General features: G+C 39.7%; 1 protein-coding gene across 1 annotated transcript; it reads left to right on the top strand.

Annotated features, from left to right (window-relative positions):
* The first annotated feature begins 12997 nt into the window (after positions 1-12997).
* LOC128233885 (alkylglycerol monooxygenase-like) lies at positions 12998-24136 on the top strand. The gene is made up of 11 exons (XM_052947758.1): positions 12998-13162; positions 13491-13618; positions 14352-14503; positions 14873-14976; positions 15426-15521; positions 17981-18113; positions 18428-18507; positions 19457-19591; positions 20948-21064; positions 21668-21750; positions 22010-24136. The coding sequence occupies exons 1-11, from the start codon at positions 13046-13048 to the stop codon at positions 22269-22271; spliced, it is 1407 nt and encodes a 468-aa protein (XP_052803718.1). The 5' UTR covers positions 12998-13045; the 3' UTR covers positions 22272-24136.
* The last annotated feature ends 878 nt before the right edge of the window (positions 24137-25014 follow it).

Below are 25014 nucleotides of genomic sequence, written 5' to 3' on the forward strand. Positions count from 1 at the left end.
AGATGGGAGCTGCAAATGTCAGGTAGCAATGGAAGCCCCAATATGTACATAGCAGATGGAAGCTTCAAATGTCAGGTAGCAATGGAAGCCCCAATATGTACGTAGCATATGGGAGCTTCAAATATAAGGTAGCAATGGAAGCCCCAATATGTACATAGGAGATTGGAGCTTCAAATGTCAGGTAGCAATGGAAGTCGCAATATGTACATAGCAGATGGGAGCTTCAAATGTCAGGTAGCAATGGAAGCCGCAATATGTACATAGAAGATTGGAGCTTCAAATATAAGGTAGCAATGGAAGCCCCAATATGTACATAGGAGATGGGAGCTTCAAATGTCAGGTAGCATTGGAAGCCGCAATATGTACGTAGCAGATGGGAGCTTCAAATATAAGGTAGCAATGGAAGCCCCAATATGTACATAGGAGATTGGAGCTTCAAATGTCAGATAGCAATGGAAGCCCCAATATGTACGTAGCATATGGGAGCTTCAAATATAAGGTAGCAATGGAAGCCCCAATATGTACATAGGAGATTGGAGCATCAAATGTCAGGTAGCAATGGAAGTCGCAATATGTACATAGCAGATGGGAGCTTCAAATGTCAGGTAGCATTGGAAGCCGCAATATGTACGTAGCAGATGGGAGCTTCAAATATAAGGTAGCAATGGAAGCCCAAATATGTACATAGCAGATGGGAGCTTCAAATGTCAGGTAGCATTGGAAGCCGCAATATGTACATAGCAGATGGGAGCTGCAAATGTCAGGTAGCAATGGAAGCCCCAATATGTACATAGCAGATGGAAGCTTCAAATGTCAGGTAGCAATGGAAGCCCCAATATGTACGTAGCATATGGGAGCTTCAAATATAAGGTAACAATGGAAGCCCCAATATGTACATAGGAGATTGGAGCTTCAAATGTCAGGTAGCAATGGAAGTCGCAATATGTACATAGCAGATGGGAGCTTCAAATGTCAGGTAGCAATGGAAGCCGCAATATGTACATAGAAGATTGGAGCTTCAAATGTCAGATAGCAATGGAAGCCGAAATGTGTACATAGCAGATGGGAGCTTCAAATGTCAGGTAGCATTGGAAGCCCCAATATGTACGTAGCAGATGGAAGCTGCAAATGTCAGGTAGCAATGGAAGTCGCAATATGTACATAGCAGATGGGAGCTTCAAATGTCAGGTAGCATTGGAAGCCGCAATATGTACATAGCAGATGGGAGCTGCAAATGTCAGGTAGCAATGGAAGCCCCAATATGTACGTAGCATATGGGAGCTTCAAATATAAGGTAGCAATGGAAGCCCCAATATGTACATAGGAGATGGGAGCTGCAAATGTCAGGTAGCAATGGAAGCCCCAATATGTACATAGCAGATGGGAGCTGCAAATGTCAGGTAGCAATGGAAGCCCAAATATGTACATAGGAGATGGGAGCTTCAAATGTCAGGTAGCAATGGAAGCCCCAATATGTACGTAGCAGATGGAAGCTGCAAATGTCAGGTAGCAATGGAAGCCCCAATATGTACATAGGAGATGGAAACTGCAAATGTCAGGTAGCAATGGAAGCCCCAATATGTACATAGCAGATGGGAGCTGCAAATGTCAGGTAGCAATGGAAGCCCAAATGTGTACATAGCAGATGGAAGCTTCAAATGTCAGGTAGCATTGGAAGCCCAAATATGTACGTAGCAGATGGAAGCTGCAAATGTCAGGTAGCAATGGAAGCCCCAATATGTACATAGGAGATGGAAGCTGCAAATGTCAGGTAGCAATGGAAGCCCCAATATGTACATAGCAGATGGGAGCTGCAAATGTCAGGTAGCAATGGAAGCCCAAATATGTACATAGCAGATGGGAGCTTCAAATGTCAGGTAGCAATGGAAGCCCCAATATGTACGTAGCAGATGGGAGCTTCAAATGTCAGGTAGCATTGGAAGCCCAAATATGTACGTAGCAGATGGGAGCTTCAAATGTCAGATAGCAATGGAAGCCGCAATATGTACATAGCAGATGGAAGCTGCAAATGTCAGGTAGCAATGGAAGCCCCAATATGTACATAGGAGATGGAAGCTGCAAATGTCAGGTAGCAATGGAAGCACCCCAATATGTACATAGCAGATGGGAGCTGCAAATGTCAGGTAGCAATGGAAGCCCAAATATGTACATAGCAGATGGAAGCTTCAAATGTCAGGTAGCATTGGAAGCCGCAATATGTACATAGCAGATGGAAGCTGCAAATGTCAGGTAGCAATGGAAGCCCCAATATGTACATAGCAGATGGGAGCTTCAAATGTCAGGTAGCATTGGAAGCCCCAATATGTACGTAGCAGATGGGAGCTTCAAATGTCAGGTAGCAATGGAAGCCCCAATATGTACGTAGCAGATGGGAGCTTCAAATGTCAGGTAGCATTGGAAGCCCCAATATGTACATAGCAGATGGAAGCTTCAAATGTCAGGTAGCAATGGAAGCCGCAATATGTACGTAGCAGATGGGAGCTTCAAATGTCAGGTAGCAATGGAAGCCCCAATATGTACATAGCAGATGGGAGCTTCAAATGTCAGATAGCAATGGAAGCCGCAATATGTACGTAGCAGATGGAAGCTTCAAATGTCAGGTAGCAATGGAAGCTCCAATATGTACATAGCAGATGGGAGCTTCAAATGTCAGGTAGCAATGGAAGCCCCAATATGTACATAGCAGATGGGAGCTTCAAATGTCAGATAGCAATGGAAGCCGCAATATGTACGTAGCAGATGGAAGCTTCAAATGTCAGGTAGCAATGGAAGCCGCAATATGTACGTAGCAGATGGGAGCTTCAAATGTCAGGTAGCATTGGAAGCCCCAATATGTACATAGCAGATGGGAGCTTCAAATGTCAGATAGCAATGGAAGCCGCAATATGTACGTAGCAGATGGAAGCTTCAAATGTCAGATAGCAATGGAAGCCGCAATATGTACGTAGCAGATGGAAGCTTCAAATGTCAGGTAGCAATGGAAGCCCCAATATGTACATAGCAGATGGGAGCTTCAAATGTCAGATAGCAATGGAAGCCGCAATATGTACATAGCAGATGGGAGCTTCAAATGTCAGGTAGCAATGGAAGCCCCAATATGTACATAGCAGATGGGAGCTTCAAATGTCAGGTAGCAATGGAAGCCCCAATATGTACATAGCAGATGGGAGCTGCAAATGTCAGGTAGCAATGGAAGCCCCAATATGTACGTAGCAGATGGAAGCTGCAAATGTCAGGTAGCAATGGAAGCCCCAATATGTACATAGGAGATGGGAGCTTCAAATGTCAGGTAGCAATGGAAGCCCCAATATGTACATAGCAGATGGGAGCTGCAAATGTCAGGTAGCAATGGAAGCCGCAATATGTACATAGCAGATGGGAGCTTCAAATGTCAGGTAGCATTGGAAGCCGCAATATGTACATAGCAGATGGGAGCTTCAAATGTCAGGTAGCATTGGAAGCCGCAATATGTACATAGCAGATGGGAGCTGCAAATGTCAGGTAGCAATGGAAGCCCCAATATGTACATAGCAGATGGGAGCTTCAAATGTCAGGTAGCAATGGAAGCCGCAATATGTACATAGCAGATGGGAGCTGCAAATGTCAGGTAGCAATGGAAGCCCCAATATGTACATAGCAGATGGGAGCTGCAAATGTCAGGTAGCATTGGAAGCCGCAATATGTACATAGCAGATGGGAGCTTCAAATGTCAGGTAGCAATGGAAGCCGCAATATGTACATAGCAGATGAGAGCTGCAAATGTCAGATAGCAATGGAAGCCCCAATATGTACATAGCAGATGGAAGCTGCAAATGTCAGGTAGCAATGGAAGCCCCAATATGTACATAGCAGATGGGAGCTTCAAATGTCAGGTAGCAATGGAAGCCGCAATATGTACATAGCAGATGGGAGCTTCAAATGTCAGGTAGCATTGGAAGCCGCAATATGTACATAGCAGATGGGAGCTTCAAATGTCAGATAGCAATGGAAGCCCCAATATGTACATAGCAGATGGAAGCTGCAAATGTCAGGTAGCAATGGAAGCCCCAATATGTACATAGCAGATGGGAGCTTCAAATGTCAGGTAGCAATGGAAGCCGCAATATGTACATAGCAGATGGGAGCTGCAAATGTCAGGTAGCAATGGAAGCCCCAATATGTACATAGCAGATGGGAGCTTCAAATGTCAGGTAGCATTGGAAGCCGCAATATGTACGTAGCAGATGGAAGCAGCAAATGTCAGGTAGCAATGGAAGCCCCAATATGTACATAGCAGATGGGAGCTTCAAATGTCAGGTAGCAATGGAAGCCCCAATATGTACATAGCATATGGGAGCTTCAAATATAAGGTAGCAATGGAAGCCCCAATATGTACATAGCAGATGGGAGCTTCAAATGTCAGGTAGCATTGGAAGCCGCAATATGTACGTAGCAGATGGAAGCTGCAAATGTCAGGTAGCAATGGAAGCCCCAATATGTACATAGCAGATGGGAGCTTCAAATGTCAGATAGCAATGGAAGCCCCAATATGTACATAGGAGATGGGAGCTTCAAATGTCAGGTAGCATTGGAAGCCGCAATATGTACGTAGCAGATGGAAGCTGCAAATGTCAGGTAGCAATGGAAGCCCCAATATGTACATAGCAGATGGGAGCTTCAAATGTCAGATAGCAATGGAAGCCGCAATATGTACATAGCAGATGGGAGCTTCAAATGTCAGGTAGCAATGGAAGCCCCAATATGTACATAGCAGATGGAAGCTGCAAATGTCAGGTAGCAATGGAAGCCCCAATATGTACATAGGAGATGGGAGCTTCAAATGTCAGGTAGCAATGGAAGCCCCAATATGTACATAGGAGATGGGAGCTTCAAATGTCAGGTAGCATTGGAAGCCGCAATATGTACATAGCAGATGGAAGCTGCAAATGTCAGGTAGCAATGGAAGCCCCAATATGTACATAGGAGATGGGAGCTTCAAATGTCAGGTAGCATTGGAAGCCGCAATGTGTACATAGCAGATGGGAGCTTCAAATGTCAGGTAGCAATGGAAGCCCCAATATGTACATAGGAGATGGGAGCTGCAAATGTCAGGTAGCAATGGAAGCCCCAATATGTACATAGCAGATGGAAGCTTCAAATGTCAGGTAGCAATGGAAGCCGCAATATGTACATAGCAGATGGGAGCTGCAAATGTCAGGTAGCATTGGAAGCCGCAATATGTACATAGCAGATGGGAGCTGCAAATGTCAGGTAGCAATGGAAGCCCCAATATGTACATAGCAGATGGGAGCTTCAAATGTCAGGTAGCAATGGAAGCCGCAATATGTACATAGCAGATGGGAGCTGCAAATGTCAGGTAGCAATGGAAGCCATTATATACTAAGAAAAAATACTATCCTTGGAAGATGAAACACGCTATATGTCCAGTAGAAATTCTGTTTGGGAAGACTGAAGCCGATACATGTCAAGAAGAAAGACTGTCCTGAGAAGTCTGAAGCAGCTGTATATAAAGAACAAGTACTATCCACAGAATATGTTAACCCCCAGTGTCAAGAAAAATACTATCCTGTGAGAAGATGGAAGCCGCTTTAAGTCAAGTAGAAATACTATCCTAAAATTTAGGATTATATATTAAGAAAATGATTCAACTAATTACTAATAATTTCGATTTGATTTTATAAAAAGTACTGTTTAAAATTATACCTTGGTTTGTTTGAAGGCGTATTTACAATACACTGCCAATATTTTCAGCTGCCAAATATGTATTTGTTATGTAAAGTTTTAAAACGAGTGCCAACAATAAATAAAGATGTTTAATAGTCGGCGTACTTCGTCCACTGTGTCGAGTCCGTCGCCGATTAAGACAGAGTAAGTAGGCAATGACTGTGTTTCATTCCCTAGTGTATTGTCTCAGTCAAATCAAGACGTCATTTATAAAAGATTGGATGCACATATTTTAATTCCTAAGACTCGGTTTGATGGAAATTGCTCATCGTCAATAATGATTAGGGCGACATTGCCCCTAGCACCGGTTTCAAACTCGGTGGGAATCATTAAGACATATTTATGGTGGCTGATTTCTGTCATTTCTTTAATATATTTACATAGCGGTTGGACTAAAATGCGAAAATGTGCGAAATGCGGTGTGAAAAATTGAAATAATTTGCGGCCCATGTGGTCGTTGTTCACAAAAATCAACCGATTCCGTTACGAATGTGTTCAGAGCCAGGCTTAGTTATACCCAACTCGTTCATATCAGTATTCCCACGGCAGGGTATTCGTATAGATATTTACATGTATATACACATGTAATAATCGGGGTTATATGGTCCAGATTCATCTCGATTAATGCCTGTACGATTAATCGGGAAAGTTGAGTGTGCGTCAGGCTAAAATATTCGCACTGCATTATGACAAATGAGCATACACGATTTCCATCGGTAGACCAAGGATGCGTATAAGACAGATGTACGAATATGCCTGATCGAGTTATGATCACAATACGACCGTTCAGTGTGGGTTTTTTTAAAAAATCTCAGTTCTTGCCGTTGGCTGTGACACGGAAGTTTTTAACTTTGAAACAATCGTGATCCTTTCCGATCTGTTATAAAAGGGATTTGAACAATTAAAATACTCGATTCTTCCTGAATCATGTTAAAGCGACCCACTTATAGGCCCACAATCTACTACATTTTTACACGGTTTATAAAAACAAAAGGGCCATCATGGCCCTAAAACGGTCACACAAGCAAAGGGATACAACTCTGTGATAAAGCATTAATAAAAATGTTGCAATTTAAACATATATTTATTGATGACGATGCCACGTTTATATTTGTAAAGGGTCATGCAATGAAGCTACCTGTAAAGATTTATTGAATTTGGCCTTGTAGTTTCAGAGATTTTTTTTTTAAAGCAAAACAGTAAGTCGGCCATTTTGTTGCTGTTGTTGTTGATCAATTTCAATGCCTTGTTGTATTTTTGTAGAGGTTCATGCCATGAAGCTTCATGTGAAGTTTCATTGAATTTGGTGTGGTAGTTTCAGAAGAGATGTTTTTAAAACAAAACAGGAAGTTGGCCATTTTGTTGTTGTTGTTGTTGTTGTTGTTGTTGATCAATCGTGACCCCTTGTTGTATTTTTGTGAAGGGTCACCCAAGGAAGCTTCCTGTAAAATTTCATTGAATTTGGAGTGATAGTTGCAGAGGAGATGGGTTTTTTAAAGCAAAACAGGAAGTCAGCAATTTTGTTGTTGTTGCTGTTGCTGTTGTTGTTATTGTTGTTGTTGTTGTTGTTGTTGTTGATCAATCGTGACCTCTTGTTCTATTTTTGTAGAGGGTCACCCAAGGAAGCTTCATGTAAAGTTTCATTGAATTTGGACTGGTAGTTTCAGAGGAGATGTTTTTTAAAGCAAAACAGGAAGTCGGCCATTTTGTTGTTGTTGTTGTTGATCAATCGTGACCCCTTGTTGTATTTTTGTACAAGGTTACCCAAGGAAGCTTTCTGTAAAGTTTCATTGAATTTGGAGTGGTAGTTTTAGAGATGCTTTTAAAGCAAAACAGGAAGTTGGCCATTTTGTTGTTGTTGTTGTTGATCAATCGTGACCATTTGTTGTATTTTTGTAGAGGGACACCCAAGGAAGCTTTCTGTAAAGTTTCAATGAATTTGGAGTGGTAGTTTCAGAGGAGATGTTTTTTAAGGCAAAACAGGAAGTCAGCAATTTTGTAGTTGTTGCTGTTGTTGTTGTTGTTGTTGATCAATCGTGACCCCTTGTTGTATTTTTGTACAATGTTACTCAACAAAGCTTCCTGTGAAGTTTCATTGAATTTGGAGTGATAGTTTTAGAGGAGATGTTTTTTTAAAGCAAAATAGAAAGTTGGCCATTTTGTTGTTGTTGATGTTGTTTGTCAATCGTGACCCCTTGTTGTATTTTTGTAGAGGGTCACCCAAGGAAGCTTTTTGTAAAGTTTCATTGAATTTGAAGTGGTAGTTTCAGCAGAGATTTTTTTAAGCAAAACAGGAAGTCAGCAATTTTGTTGTTGTTGCTGTTGTTGTTGTTGTTGATCAATCGTGACCCCTTGTTGTATTTTTGTAGAGGGACACCCAAGGAAGCTTCCTGTAAAGTTTAATTGAATTTGGACTTGTAGTTTCAGAGGAAATGTTTTTAAAGCAAAACAGGAGGTCGGCCATTTTGTTGTTGTTGTTGTTGATCAATCGTGACCCCATGTTGTATTTTTGTACAAGGTTACTCAAGAAAGCTTCCTGTGAAGTTTCATTGAATTTGGACTGGTAGTTTTAGATGAGATGTTTGTTTTAAGCAAAACTAGAAAGTTGGCCATTGTATTGTTGTTGTTGTTGTTGTTGATCAATCGTGACCCCTTGTTGTATTTTTGTAGAGGGTCACTCAAGGAAGCTTCCTGTAAAGTTTCATTGAATTTGGACTGGTAGTTTCAGAAGAGATGTTTTTAAAACAAAACAGGAAGTCAGCCATTTTGTTGTTGTTGCTGTTGTCGTTGTTGTTGATCAATCGTGACCCCTTGTTGTATTTTTGTAGAGGGTTACCCAAGAAAAGCTCCTGTAAAGTTTAATTGAATTTAGACTGGTAGTTTCGGAGGAAATGTTTTTTAAAGCAAAACAGGAAGTCGGCCATTTTGTTGTTGTTGTTGTTGTTGTTGTTGTTGTTGTTGATCAATCGTGGCCCCTTGTTGTATTTTTGTAGAGGGAAACCCAAGGAAGCTTCCTGTGAAGTTTCATTGAATTTGGCCAGGTAGTTTCAGAGAAGATGTTTTTTTAAGCAATTGTTGACGGACGGAGTGACGGGCGGACGGACTGACAGACGGACGACGGACAAAGACCGAATACAATAGCACACCTTGAGCACTTCGTGCTCTGGTAAGCTAAAAATGCAGTGATGCTGTGACCTTGCCCAACTGACTCCTAAAACAAATCGGTTCATATTCTGGTCAGGTACAACCTTCCACAGGAGTTTCACTCTTTAGTTCACCTTTTCTCGAGTTCGTGTGCAAACACTGTTAGATTTGACCTCAAAACAATATATGAATCATCTACATATCAAGTAAAACACACCAGGGATGTTTTAAATGGTCCTCTGATAAAACCGTTTCAACAGTTTTTTTGTTTAAAACTGTCCATACCACACGTCAAGGAATTACTTTCACTTTGTTATCCGTTTTCACTGTTCAAGTGCAATTTACCAGCGACCTATAACCTTAATCATTTACCAACTGACTCAGAAAACAAAAGGGGTCATCTATTGGTTATAAACAACAGTGAAGTGACATGGCCCTAAGTCAACTAACAAAAGTTATTGTTCGGGAAAAAACACCGTCTACTTTACTAAACCATCCCATCCGACAGACCGACCAACATTTGCAAGCATATCTTTATACCCATTATAATGCTTCCCGATAAAATTCGTGGATAATTTAGTTGCCTCTTTAACCGTCCGTAAGTTTGTCCGTCCTTCCGTTCGCCCCCTATTTCATGTCCGCTCTTTAAATCCTATACAGATGGAAGGATTTGAAAATGATAAGTATACACATGTTCACCATTTCAAGTCAACGTGTAGGGCGATTGATGCAGTAAGAAACTTTCATGATCAAAGCCACACTCAGGGGTCAAAGGTCATATTGATGTGTCCACTCAGCTACTCCTCAACCGATCGAAGAATTTCACAGTAAAATGTCTTAACAAATGAGGCACTACTCAATTAAATCAAAGCACTAATAGTGCTGAACTGCTTGAGCGATGGTTTCTTCTATAAGAAATAATTCATATGAATGATAGCATGTCACTCGCTCGCTAGCTCGCTCGCTCCTTCACTCACTCACTCACTCACTCACTCACTCACTCACTCACTCACTCACTCACTCACTCACTCACTCACTCACTCACTCACTCACTCACTCACTCACTCACTCACTCACTCACTCACTCAATAAATCAATAAGTCAATAGATAAATAAATAGATAAATAAATAAATAAATAAATAAATAAATAAATAAATAAATAAATAAATAAATAAATAAATCACTAAATAAATCAATCATCCACTCCCTCACTCACATATGCAAGGTGGGATAGTTTTTTACTTACAGGAAAATACAAATGAATGCAAAGGAAAATGACCAAGCCTACCGAGAAGTTGGAATATGAACGCCAATATATGTTGACAAAATCTGAGGTATGTTTTAATGGATTATGGTATAGGCTATAGGATATATGTTCTTCCACCTAACTTTAATACACTGCTACTGGGTATATTTCGTTCATTATCTAATTTCACTGCTAGAGCAGTGCAAAGGTAGAAAACCGCATTGAATTTATTATGTATTGTTTATCTGAGTTTCCTCCCCTTTAGTATCTTATTGATAGAATTACATTTGTATACTACAATACATATATCCAATGAGGTCACAACCAGAACGGTCAGGAGTTTTCCAGTTTACAGGTGTTCCCCCTTTCATATCCGTGTTTTACAAGTGTGTTATTAAACTGCTATAAATGTACGCAAGCTATTACATATTCTTACAGCTGAACAAGCATATAATGAGCTTATTTTGTAAATCAAACATCAATCCTGGAATGTTTCACAAACTGATTTTTATTAAAATCTATTCCTTTCGAGTATGATTTTCAGCTCCACATGGACTCACTTGAATTGTGTTGTCTATAACAAAAGTATTGTTCTTAAACTGAAGCCTAAAAAACGATTTATTGTATATTCACTTCTAAATAAACTGGGATATATGCACATCAGTTTCAAACGAAACACTGATTTTTATGTCCAAAACTATCTCTTTTTTTCATGTGTGTAATAAAAAGATAATCCTAAAAAAGTAACATTTTCCAATCGAAATCGCTTGTCCGCGCTATAATTCTGCAAAATATATGAAATATTTATAAATCATTTCGCGAAATAACCTCTCTACATTAAACGGGCGTGGTGATGATTCTTTCCACCGTCAACATGTTTGTCTGATGTAACAGCAAGTGTATGTAATATTCTCCCTTCCGAATTTATACCCGGCATTCAGAACTCCTTGGCCATTTTCCATAAAAAAACAACCTCGGATGTATATGGACGGTTTACAATGTCAGAAATCTCCACATTTAACTACGCCGCAAGAAGGAGTCATTTCAATATAGCAGTTAAACTTAATGACTTTACACTTTGGACTCTATTATTTATGCAATAATTCACTTCATTGGCAATAACTTTAAACTAAGATATATACAAAACACGTTAAAACACTGCAATTATTTACTATTTATTTAAAAGTTTTCGAACTACTTCTACAGATGTACCGGCATACATGATGGGAAATCATTATCATCGTCACCATCAACGCCGTCGTCGTCTTCATCCAACCATGCAGGTTTACTAAGACTGTCGTAAGGCATGCACTGACTCTACGCCTTTTACATGCATACTTACAACAATGATTGTATTCATGATTAAAAACATTGCTAAAAAAACTAAACATGAACGCAAAAAATGTGTCTGATAACTCGTATTGAACCAAAACAGAAAAACACAATTAAACATATACATACAATTGTATAGGGATGCCTAATGCTGCTATTATGGACTGGGAGTATGATAACGTCTCACATAATTACGGACAGCGATAGATGTACATTGTCTGTTATTTATAACATAGTTTGATCTTTTTTATCAGGGTTAAGCAACAGGAAATCTAGTCAATGGTGTATGATTTCGGCGACAATGCGAGAATAGGCCAAGTGGCGAGCGAAAAGCGCAAAGTGGATGAGCTAAAATAGGAAAAAAAAATAATGCGCATTGTCGCATTTCCCGCACATTGCACATTCACGTCTTTTCGCCCCGCTGCCGGACGCTTTTTCGCATTTTCGCCTCTCTACTTGGCGCATTTTCGTCGGCCACTTGGCGCATTTTCGTCGGCCACTTGGCGCATTTTACTTGAAGGAAACATCAACATGTAAAGGTCCTTCTAAAACACCAACATAGAGCGAAATTACAATAAACCGTTGCAAGTTCCAATAAACGAGTACGTAGTTCTTGGGCATTTTTTTTTTAATTTTCGATCAAGATACATCCTGCCTCGGTATGTGCCGGGTCATTCGGAACTCCTCGGCCATTTTTATCGAAAACAACCTCGGATGTATGCCGGTACATTAGTTGAAGTAGTTCGTATTTTTTTGAATTATATCATTAATTAAATGTAGTGTTTTAGAGTTGTATTTATTGATCTTATTTTAATTGATTGCCAGTGAATTGTATTATTGCAAATATAAGAGTTAATTCCCAAGAATTAAGTCAGAAAGTTTAACTGCTAAATGAAATTACTACGCGATCTACTTGCAGCAGACTTAAACGTCCGTCCAAATAAATCCGAGGTTGTTTTCGATAAAAAATGGCCGAGAAGTTCCGAATGGCGCCGGGTGTATAAGTTTTGCTTAATTTAAAAAAAAATATATAACATAAATTCAACTTGAATATAAAGCACTGACATGTTTAGAACTGGTGAGTAAAATGTCCCGAGTTTTAAAAATGTAACCGCACGCAGTCATTTAATAGGAATGAACTCCTGCTTTGGTGTCATATGACCTGAAATACATTTAGTGTCATTTAACCTTAAAAAAATCTTCAGATTTAGCAAAGGGGTCACTCCTATCAACGATCTACCATAAAATAACTATGCATTACTGCAGTTTAAAAATGTCAGAAGGCCTAAATAGCTTGCTAGATCGTCGACCTAGAGTGAACCCTTTGATAAATCTGAAGAAAAAAATAACTTTTTTAGGTTAAAAGTCACTTAATATATTTTAGGTCATATGACAACGAAACAGGAGTTCATTCCTATCAAATGACTGTGAACGTACGTTGTTTCAAAAAGCGCGCCATCTGCACATTCGTTATGAACACTTCCGACTGCGTTGCGTTATCAAATTTGACCTTTGAGCCATAGGAAATGTAAACATTACGAAACCAATCTGTACAATACAGTTTTGTTTTATCCAAAATGTCGAATTTGAATAAAGTGGATTTTGTGACGGGGATGCGGCGGATGGTGTATGCCGTAACACCCAATGAAACATCGTTCAAAGCAGTGGAAGAAGCCCCACACTATATCAATGAGGTAAACATTTACATAACTCTATACTTATTCGGATTGCGAGATTTTCGGATAAACTTGTAGACTAGGCAGTAATTGCGTGTAATGTAAATCTGACGATTGCCAGGATACACACAAGCCATACTATTATGAATTTATTCATTAAAAATTATGTAACACCTTTATTTGCCATTTGAATAATTGAATAATATAATATTTTCTGTCTAAATATACTAGTAGGAATGTTTTCACATTTTTTTCACTGGTCAACCATTTAATCATTCACATAAATAGGCTTAGTCTTGTGAACATGAACATACTACTGTTTCATACTTGATGGTCTCTGTTCTAGGCGACTCCGTTTTTCTGGGTGTGTATGGTAATCGAGCTGGCCATTTCAGTAGCGAAACAAGACCGGAAGTACCGTATGAGCGACGCCTTCACTTCCATCAGCGCTGGAATGTTCTCCCGGCTGCCCATGTAAGTTGTGTGTAGTGATTTGTTCCATGGTATGGGAATATCATTTTTAGATTGATCATTCTCATCCACGCTTGTCTTAAATGCACACCCAATTGTTCTCTTATTATTCAAATATTCGGCTTATCAGTGTCGTTTCTTTAATGATGTAGCATTTTTGGTTTGCATATTTATGAATTGGTTGTATTGACTTTAAAGCATGTTGGTAAGTAAGCAGGATTCAGTAAGAGTGTTGCGTGATATAGACGAAGGGGTTTTACCTGACGAAGCTGCACAAACTGATTTAAAAGCTCATAATGTGATTGAATCAGATTATTCGGAACTTCCATCGAAAACAACATCGGTTGTATATGGACGGTTTACAATGTCAGAAATCTTTACACTTTAACTACGCTGCAAGTAGATAGCGCTGCAAGTAGAAAGCGTAGTAATTTCAATGCTTTAGCAGTTAAACTTAATGACTTTACTCTTGGGAATGTTAATTATTTATGCAATAGTTCTCTAATTGGCAATCATTTTAAACTTTGATATACAAAACACACGTTAAAACACTACAATTAATTAATACTATTATTTTATTTTTTTGACGAACTACTTCTACTGATGTACCATCATCCATCCGTGGTTGTTTTCGATGGAAAATGGCAGAGGAGTTCCGAATGTGATTCAGATATAATGAAACATAGTTCATTATTATCTCGAATAATATATCGCTCTCGTTTCATTCCTGTTACAGGGTCATATTGCGGTCAATAACGCTTGAGGGCTATGTCTGGGTTTACCAGAACTTCCGGTTGACAGAGCTCCCCTGGGACTCCCAATGGACGTGGTGGCTCACATTCCTGGGCGTCGACCTTGCTTACTACTGGTTTCATAGGATGGCTCATGGTATTAAACCGCACGCTGTTTGATATTAAACCGCATGCTGTTGAGTTTTGAACAGCACGCTTTGAGGGTTGAAATTCACACATTAATGATCATAAATTTATATAAAACTATTGCACTATTATTGTTTCTATCACGGTTTGAATCTTTTGTGATGTTATTCAGAAATCTAATACAAATTGTAATACACAGGTTGTTTAATGCGCAATAAATTTCATAGCGTAAATCTTCTTTTCATTTGGTCTTAATAGCGTTTCAGTAATGTGCAGTCATACCTATACGTGTACAGCGTAGGCCGGTATGAACTCCATTTTGTCCTTTCTACACACATGTATATACAGTAATAAAGTTGATGTTGTATTGCGTTTTCAGAGGTAAACTTCATGTGGGCTTTACACCAGACGCACCATAGTTCTGAGGACTACAATCTGTCTACGGCACTCCGCCAGTCTGTCTTCCAAATATATTCCTCATGGGTAAATATGTTTAAAATCCAACATATAACTCACGGGATATCGTGTTTAAAGTCCGCCATATACCGCACGAGATATTGTGTTTAAAGACCGTCATATAACTTACTGGATATTGTGTTTCACCAGCGTCATGCATTTCTAAATGTAGGGGTGTTGTTTCGTTCAGTCGTTTTACTTACGCTCTGCAATCCTTGTGTGTTGTTTCTTCTAGGTGTTTCATCTGCGTCATGCAATAAGTGTGTTGTTTCTTGCATGTGTTTTACTTGCACTATACAAAATAAACGTGTTGTTTATTGCATGTGTTTTTCTTATACCAAACAATATAAACGTGCTGTTTTCTGCAGGTGTTTCAACTGTGTCATGCAATAGAGGTGAGTTGTTTGTTCCAGGTGTTTTGTTTTCTGCATGTGTTTCGCGTGTTTCATGCAATACAGGTGTGTTGTTTCTTCCAGGTATTTTACCTTCCTATGGCTCTGTTCATCCCACCAGCCGTGTTTATAGTTCACCAGGAGCTCAACATCCTTTACCAATTCTGGATACACACTCAGGTACGACCATCTTACACCGTGACGCAGGTACGACCGTCTAACACACTCAGGTATGACTGCCTTACACACTCAGGTACGCCCGTCTTACACACTCAGGTACGACCGTCTTACAAACTCAGGTACGACCGTCTTACACACTCAGGTACGACCGTCTTACACACTCAGGTACGACCGACTTACAAACTCAGGTAAGACCGTCTTACACACTCAGGTACGACCGTCTTACACACTCAGGTAAGGCCGTCTTACACACTCAGCTACGACCGTCTTACACATTCACGTACGACCGTCTTACACACTCAGATACGACCGTCTTACACTCTCAGGTACGACCGTCTTACACACTCAGGTACGACCGTCTTACACACTCAGGTAAGGCCGTCTTACACACTCAGCTACGACCGTCTTACACATTCACGTACGACCGTCTTACACACTCAGATACGACCGCCTTACACTCTCAGGTACGACCGTCTTACACACTCAGGTATGACCGTCTTACACACTCAGGTACGACCGTCTTACACACTCAGGTACGACCGTCTTACACTCTCAGGTACGACCGTCTTACACATTCAGGTACGACCGTCTTACACACTCAGGTAAGACCGTCTAACACTCTCAGGTATGACCGTCTTACACTCTCAGGTAAGATCGTCTTACACATTCAGGTACGATTGTCTTACACACTCAGATACGAACCCCCTTTTACACTCAGATACGACTGTCTTACAGACTCAGGTACGACTGTCTTACACACTCAGGTAAGACCGTCTTACACACTCAGGTACGACCGTCTTACATACTCAGGTACGACGTCCTTACACACTCAGATAAGACCGTCTTACACACTCAGGTACGACCCCCTTATACACTCCGGTACGACCGGCTTACACAGTTAGGTACGACTGTCTTACAGACTCAGATACGACCCCCTTACACACTCAGGTATGACCGTCTTACACTCTCATGTACGACCTCTTACACATTCAGGTACGACCGTCTTACAGACTCAGATACGACCCCCTTACACACTCAGGTACGACCGTCTTACACTCTCAGGTACGACCGTCTTACACATTCAGATACGACCCCCTTACACACTCAGGTATGACTGTCTTACACACTCAGGTATGACCGTATTACACACTCAGGTAGGACTGTCTTACAGACTCAGGTACGACTGTCTTACACACTCAGGTAAGACCGTCTTACACCCTCAGTTACGACCGTCTTACATACTCAGGTAAGACCGTCTTACAGACTCAGGTACGACCCCCTTACACACTCAGGTAAGACCGTCTTACAGACTCAGGTACGACCCCCTTACACACTCAGGTACGACCGGCTTACACACTCAGGTACGACTGTCTTACACACTCAGGTAAGACCATCTTACACACTCAGGTAAGTCCGTCTTACACACTCAGGTGCGACCGTCTTACACATTCAGGTACGTCTGTCTTACACACTCAGGTACGACTGTCTTACACACTCAAGCACGACTGTCTTACACATTCAGGTACGACTGTCTTACAGACTCAGATACGACCGTCTTACACACTCAGGTACAACCCCCTAACACACTCAGGTACGACCCCCTTACATACTCAGGTACGACTGTCTTACACACTCATGTACGACCCCCTTACACACTCAAGTACGAACCCCTAACACACTCAGGTACGACCCCCTTACACACTCAGGTACGACTGTCTTACAGACTCAGGAACGACCGTCTTACAGACTCAGGTACGACCACCTTACACACTCAGGTACGACCGTCTTACACACTCAGGCACGACCGTCTTACACACTCAGATACGACTGTCTTACACACTCAGGTACGACCGTTTTACACACTAAGGTCCGACTTACACACTTAGATACCCCCTTACTTACTCAGATACGACCCCCTTACACACTCAGGTATGACCGTCTTACACACTCAGGTACGACCGTCTTACACACCAGGTACGACCGTTTTACACACTTACGTACGACCCCCTAACACACTCAGGTACGACCGTCTTACACACGTCTTAAATACACGGAAATTAACAATCTTAAACTATGATATTCAAATGGATATTAATATCAAATAATATCAAAGTGATTATTCAGAGATTCTCCGTAGTGCCTTCCATTACCTATTGTCAGTTCACATGTATCCGACCCCTATGTCCATAGAGTTGACGCTGCACTGCCCAAGTCGCATTGCACCCACCATGAACGAAATCCCTACTTTATAGCATTCACTGTTTATCTACATAAACCTGTATCGAATAAGAATCTAAAACATCAACCAAGTACTTATTTCAGGTACATCCGGTCCCTTGGACCCCTAGGGTGAATCCTGAACACACCAAGTCACTGCCGCGTCACAGATGAAATCCTTACTTCATATATATCCTATACCGAATTTGAATCATAAACTTAAGCCTGGTCCTAATTTCCAGTACATCCGGTCACTTGGTCCCCTAGAGTGGATCCTCAACACACCGAGTCACCACCGCGTCCACCATGGCCGGAACCCCTACTGTATAGACAAAAACTACGCTGGTACACTCATCATATGGGACAGGCTGTTTGGTACGTGACGTCAGATCTACTAGTTTGTCTTAAAGTGAACCCTCACAAGTCACGTGATTTCATTTATCTGAGCGTCACCCTGGAATTGACTTGTCTGTTTGTTGCTCTGGAAACTAGGAACATTTGACGCCATTTACAAATAACTCAAGCCTAAATTTATGTTTCTAGGCAACAAGCCTACTGGTTAATTGTTTAATTGAAGCCTATGTCATTAAATTATTTAAATTATTTGTAAATGCATATACACAACTCCATTATAACGTGTGATGGAAATAAAGATATTGAATTGAGCTGGAGCATTGTTTACCTCACAGGAACGTTTACGGCTGAGAAGGACACCGTAGCGTACGGTCTTACACACCCGATCAACACTTTTGAGCCCTTTACCATTCAGGTTTGTGCCGTTTAAAGCTTCTTTGAAGCTAAAACAGAAGAGTCTCATTCTTTGATTGGTTGGAATAAATAATTTAAATACATATATCACGCGCATGCGTATGCTATAATTATGGAATATGAAACCATTACGTCATCTGTCCGTAACATCATCAATGGCCGTCACGGCGTGGTCGATCTTTTGCAGACAACATGATTGACAAAAATGAAATGAATCATGGCATTAAAGGGACTAGACAGCAGATAATACAATTGCAAGAAAAGAGAAACTTGTTAAAAACTTGCATAAAATTATTATTGTTATTGTTGTGTACAACGAATTGAATCTTTCTTACTGATGTATCACATATTTTATGACACATATTTCTTTCGTAGTTTCTGCGCATTTTTCCAATTTGAAGTTTACTGGGAATTTCTACCACGTAAATCCCAGTGAGTTTAAAATAGCGTCGGTACATTAATCTGAACTTATAAACGGATATGATTTAAAATGGGAAACCATTGTGCGCTATTTTTAAACGGGGAAACTCCGATGAGACAGCATTGTTTGGTTTATTCCTTGAATCATGTACAATGATGTATTATCGACCTCCTACTAGCTCGCAGTGACACTTCTAAGTTTGTTTTGAGAAAATTCTGCATTTGCCGATTTTTAGACTATCCGGTGTCTAGTCCCTTTAAGCAATTTATAGCGTTTCTACTTTCAGAAGCAATTTTAAGTGAATATTCAATACAAAATTAGTGGCCGTGGCCGCGTTAGACAGTTGGCCGCTTAATGCACGTACATTATATAGTAAAAACGTACGGGGGGAATTGGGAGTGGCCCATTAAGGCAGGTGGCCATTTAAAGCAGGTGGCTGTTCAACCAGGTTTGACTGTAACACAATTTTAAATGAATTGTTTAACTATACACATAAATTTCACATGTAACCGTCTCTTTCCTATGCCAGGCTGGCTACATCAAGTACCTGTTGGAGCGACTTGGTTCCCTTCGCGGGCTGGGAAACAAGATCTGTAACTTCCTGTATGGCCCGGGATGGTTGCCAGGGAAACCGAGACTCGGGAATATAGAGGATATTCCGAAGGTGGGTCTGATGTAGCACCATTTTAACTGATGAATATTTTTCCTAACTCGGAAACAAAGCAATAAATTTGATATTCACAAAGTCAAGCATGAAGAGTGTACACGCTACGACAGGGGTTGTTACAGGTCCTGGGCATGTCATGTACAGGTATCATGGTGTTATACTGGGATTAAATTATTCACATAAACAGGATTGTATGATCGATTAACAGGTTTGAACGATCGACTCACACGTTTGAACGATCGATCGAACAGGTTGGTATGATCAACTCACAGGTTGGTATGATCGACTTACAGGTTGGTATGTTCGACTTACAGGTTGGTATGATCGACTTACAGGTTGGAATGATCGACTCACAGGTTGGTATGTTCGACTTACAGGTTGGTATGATCGAATCACAGGTTGGTATGTTCGACTAACATGTTGGTATGATCGACTTTAAGGTTGGTATGATCGACTTACAGGTTGGTATGATCTTCTTAAAGGTTGGTATGATCGACTTAAAGGTTGGTATGTTCGACTTACAGGTTGGTATGATCGAATCACAGGTTGGTATGTTCGACTTACAGGTTGGTATGATCGAATCACAGGTTGGTATGTTCGACTTACAGGTTGGTATGATCGAATCACAGGTTGGTATGTTCGACTAACATGTTGGTATGATCGACTTTAAGGTTGGTATGATCGACTTACAGGTTGGTATGTTCTTCTTACAGGTTGGTAGGATCGACTTAAAGGTTGGTATGATCGACTTTAGCAGGTTAGCAGGGATCGTTTGATAGTTCGTCAGTTGTTTTATTTGAAGAAGAAAAACTCGAGGAATTGTGACGTTGTCGGTGCCGTTGTGCAGTGTTGTGTTGTCGAGTTATGCCACTTCTTTGACTAAAGACGAGCGTAAATGTTAGCTCTGCGGGGCTTTAGTTTCATTTCTTTTTGGTTTCGAAAAAGTTGTCCTCCGCTAGCTCAATCTGGTAGATTAGAGACTGTATGGCAAACATGACTAAAAGCAAAATGGAAGCTTTTGGTAGCCAGTTTTGCTAAAGTTGTGTCCTTTTTGTTGTTGATTCAGTCAAAAAGATTGTGGAGGTGTCGTGGTGGGGTTGGTGGTGATAGGGACTACGAGGAGGCGTTTCCATATGAACCTGGGCGACATAACGCGTGTTCCAAGCAATTGTTATTATATAATCTATAGTGAAAAGAATTTAGCATCTAGACATCAACTTAAACGTTTTGCATCCGCATTCGGTGATCTTAATAAGGTTTTGGTCCATTTTGGAAGTTGAAATCTCATTTACTTTTTAATAAGAATGAAATTGATAAATATTAACTCAAACTTTTTTCATTTTTTATTGGCAGGTCGAGAGTCCTGTCCGGAAGTACGACGTGCGCATGCCCAGTTGGCTGTCCGTATACGTGTTTGTCCACTTCATGTTGTTTGCTGGCGGATACCAAGAATTGATGGCTAGAAAAACGGTACGATTGCTTGTCATGTCGATTTTCTTTTAATTTGGACTGATAATTTCGCTGATTGCTTATATATGCACTTGCAGTCAGAGTCCTGGGTTGGAGCTAGCATCCCGATGATGACATTCGGACTGCACAATATCATTCAATTCACTCATAATGTTGATGTCAATAGATATTTCCATTTCCGGTTCTTTCCGGTTTCTTATAAAACTTTACATTCGGAATAAGTGGACATGTCCTGATTTGGTTAGTGTTACAAATGAATGTGAGGTCGTTGTGGCCATACAAACATTAAGTACATATTTTATAATATGTGTATGTATTCTCTCTAACTGAATTATTTTCATTGCATCCCATATTTCTGAGCCATACAACAGAATTGGCTTAATAAGTTTAATTTATTTAAATATTTTCGTAGTTTAAATATTGCCATCTACGCTTGACCAGCTAATGTCTTTGTTGTTTGCATAAACTATCCCCCTGATGTAAAAACTATACCCAGGTAGACGAAATTATTAACAATTTCAATGGCTGTGCAATCATATATGTTAGTGAAATGTAGCCTTTGTTCTATAGTGGTATGTAATCTAAATATACCATCTCTTCCAGACGCTGTCACAAACCTCTGTCCTGGTGTTTGTCGCCTACTGTTTCTTCAACCTGACCTGCTTCGGACGCCTTTTCGATGGAAGGTAGTATATTGGTTCCATATCAATGCGAAAATCAATTAACAGTGAAATATGAGATGGGGGGCGGTTTCTATAGTTATAACGTATTTTATGGCGATTTTGCTACATATTTCCTCGTGCCACTACCAATTATATTTGGCAATTCAACTAGAACAGGATTTAATGCAGTGTTAAGGTATAAATCGTTACATATAGAGACACATTTATATGTTAAGAAGTATGTCATGTTTTTTTATATGTATGCTTATGAAAATAATTCCAGCAAATCTGCGAAGATATTCGAGCTGGTCCGTTGCCTGATGTTTGTCGTTGGCGAAACTGTACTATGTCAGATCGGCTGGTTTGGAGAACGTGGGGAGCGGCCCTTGGCCATGGTCGCTTTCCGGTGGCTGTTCGCCGCCTCCGCCTCTCTATGGGTTGCGCTCATCATGCGCGCCGGAAATGCCACTGAGGAAAATGCGCCTATGAAGCCTGGTACCAATTTGACGAAGAATAGGTTGGACAATAAGAAAAAATCAAATTAAATGTTGTGACCATAAAAATATTGCAAACCAAAGATTGTTGATTGGTGCTATAATGATTCAAATACTACTTAATTACGGTAGTGGTATTTTTGTTGTGATTCATTTCCATAGTGATATAATATGTTGTACAACATGCGTTTTATGATTATTACTATTCATACAAATGTATCAGGATAAGCAGGCTATCTGGGGCCGTATTCACTTACGTCTGAGCCAGCGGCCATACGTACTAACAGTCTCAAGTCCAAGTCTAGACTCAGACTCAGAAAAGGAACAAAAAAACATATCAATTTCATTTCCTTTATAAAAAATATGTAAATAATAGTAAAACATTCTAATAGAAATGTATTTCAGCAAATTTTACCATCAATGCTCTGATAGAAGGAAAATTACAATGAAATGAAGTTTTGCCATAATGAGTCTTGAGTCTGAACTTGGGACTGTTCGTAATCACAGCCCCTAAAAAGCGAATTATATGTTTCGAAATAACTATAATATGAGTAATTTTGACAAAAGATTTGTGCCTGACTGTAGAACTATTTTTGTGACAGATACAGCAATTATTACCCGCTTTGCTCCTAAATTAATATTTTTACACCACAATTAAAATCTTGCTTCTCAAATTTAGACTCAAGACGTGAATACGGGTCCAGAAGCTCCAAAGTCTCGTTGCTTTACTCAACAATTATACTCGGAAATAATAGTCTGGAAAAGTATTTTAAATCACATGTTGTTGTTTTTATATTGCATGTTTTAATTATCTGTGATACTCGTTTTGTTTTTGCTATTTAGCTGTACATTACTGTATTAAAGGTGGCATATGATATGAATTTTATTCTCAGGAAATATAGACATTATAATTTGCTCATACATTGTAATAGGGACGGGACTGTTTTACCAACGAACATTCAATAAAAGGACAAAATAGCTTAACCAATATGGATGTTATTTTTGTAAGATTTGTAAGTATCTTCCATGACCGAGAATGTAAAATAGGCTCATCCCAGCCCGAGCTTAGGGTGTTTTACGGAAATGAGGTTTACCGAGTTTTGGCAGAACACCCTACCATGCGCGACTGTTGGGATGAACCTATCTTACACAAGCGGCCGCGGTAGATGCTTTTTCTCCCACCTCAGTTAAACAAAATACAGTAAAAACGAATTTTATTTTATTTTTACAAACGGGTACTTGTTTATTTTTGCCCATGGACAAGATAAGGGTTTCCTGCATGGCCAAATATTTGGATCTACTTATCTGGGGTAGGAGAAAAGGATTTCCAGCATGACAAAATATTTGGATCTACTTATCTGAGGTGGGAGAAAATACAGTGGTCAGCTTAAAGTCAGTATTGCCTAAATGATAGTGATTATATTACATCTAGTATTATATATACGTACTTTGTAGTCACATGTTAGACAGTGATCGATTGTAGGTCAGTATGGCCTAATATATGATTATAGATATATTATATCGGATATAATCCATTCAGTTTTATATATATGTCCTAGATAGTCACAGTTAGACAGTGCGGTAGGTTCAGGGTCAAACCTCCTCAAAAACTTGTATTTCACTGAGGTATTTACCTGAAATGTATAAAATCGTGGATGCATCTCGACCAATATATATTGGCGTGACATTGTTACCGAAACTTTATATCATGTATAAAAGTATGAAGGGTCGAAATGCATCAACGATTTTATACGTTTCATATATATTATCGTTTTAATTGTTAAGGTATCAGTTTTAGGTTAAAATTATGTGTTTTGAGGGTTCATTTGCCAGCCAACCGGGGAGGACGAGCCCTTGTTCCCCATTCTAGTCGCGCCTCTGATGTTATACATGTACTCCTTAACTAGAAATTTTAATCATCCGCAATAAAAGTTGATGTATTATGTTTTATCTCTTTTATAACTTATAAATTAATATTACACATCCATGATAATAAGAAAAGCCTTTTTGTCTTATGAGTTAATAAATACATGTATAAAGCTCGTTGCATTTCTGACAAAACAAGCCTTAAAGTGACAATCTTATTCAAAATCAATACATACACATGTATAACAAACATAAAGATTGACTGATAAAACTTAATCTATTTACTAAATAATGCAGTTTTGGAAAATATTAATTACTGATAACAAGATTGTAACCGTGTATTTGATAGCTGAAAACGCAAAAATATTAAATGATTGTTGAGTGCTAAAAGATTTATTGTGATCTACTATCGTCTCATAAGGTAAAAATACCGTGTTTTATGCACATCTCGTTTTAATTAGACTCGGTATACTTTATAATAACTATTGTTTTCGACATTTATTCATCCTTTTTTGGATATTAAAACAATCGTATTTATTGTGGTCAATCTTATTAGGGAGTAAGAGTGCATCTTTAAATTGTATAAATGACCATGTTGTCGCCCAATGATTGGTGTGACATTGTTACTATTGGGTTTAGTTCTAACTGGTCGCAATATCGGACAATGGATGTATAAAATGAGGGTCGCAGACGTCAATGTAAACAATATTTGAGTGTTTATTTGAGTTTATCAATCAAGGTCTGCCCGCGACCATTGGCTGCATTATAGCTTGACCTCCGCCGCGACGCAATGAGTGACATGAGATAGAAGTGACAGCGATTCGCAAACATTGGAAGAATTGAAGAAACAAGAGTGAGATACAAGAGATCCGAGTGCAATTCCCTAGCTCTTTGCAAAGAGACCGCTTGGTTCTTGATCGTACGAGAT

Source organism: Mya arenaria, chromosome 5, assembly GCF_026914265.1.
Source record: "Mya arenaria isolate MELC-2E11 chromosome 5, ASM2691426v1".
In the NCBI taxonomy this organism is placed as follows: domain Eukaryota; kingdom Metazoa; phylum Mollusca; class Bivalvia; order Myida; family Myidae; genus Mya; species Mya arenaria.

What these genes read in the sequence shown, in the direction of transcription:
- LOC128233885 (XM_052947758.1), top strand. Translation starts at nt 13,046, where the DNA reads ATGTCGAATTTGAATAAAGTGGATTTTGTGACGGGGATGCGGCGGATG. An exon ending in CATATGGGACAGGCTGTTTG is followed by an intron (nt 18,114 to 18,427) that starts GTACGTGACGTC and finishes TTTACCTCACAG; the next exon opens with GAACGTTTACGGCTGAGAAG. An exon ending in AATTGATGGCTAGAAAAACG is followed by an intron (nt 21,065 to 21,667) that starts GTACGATTGCTT and finishes CATCTCTTCCAG; the next exon opens with ACGCTGTCACAAACCTCTGT.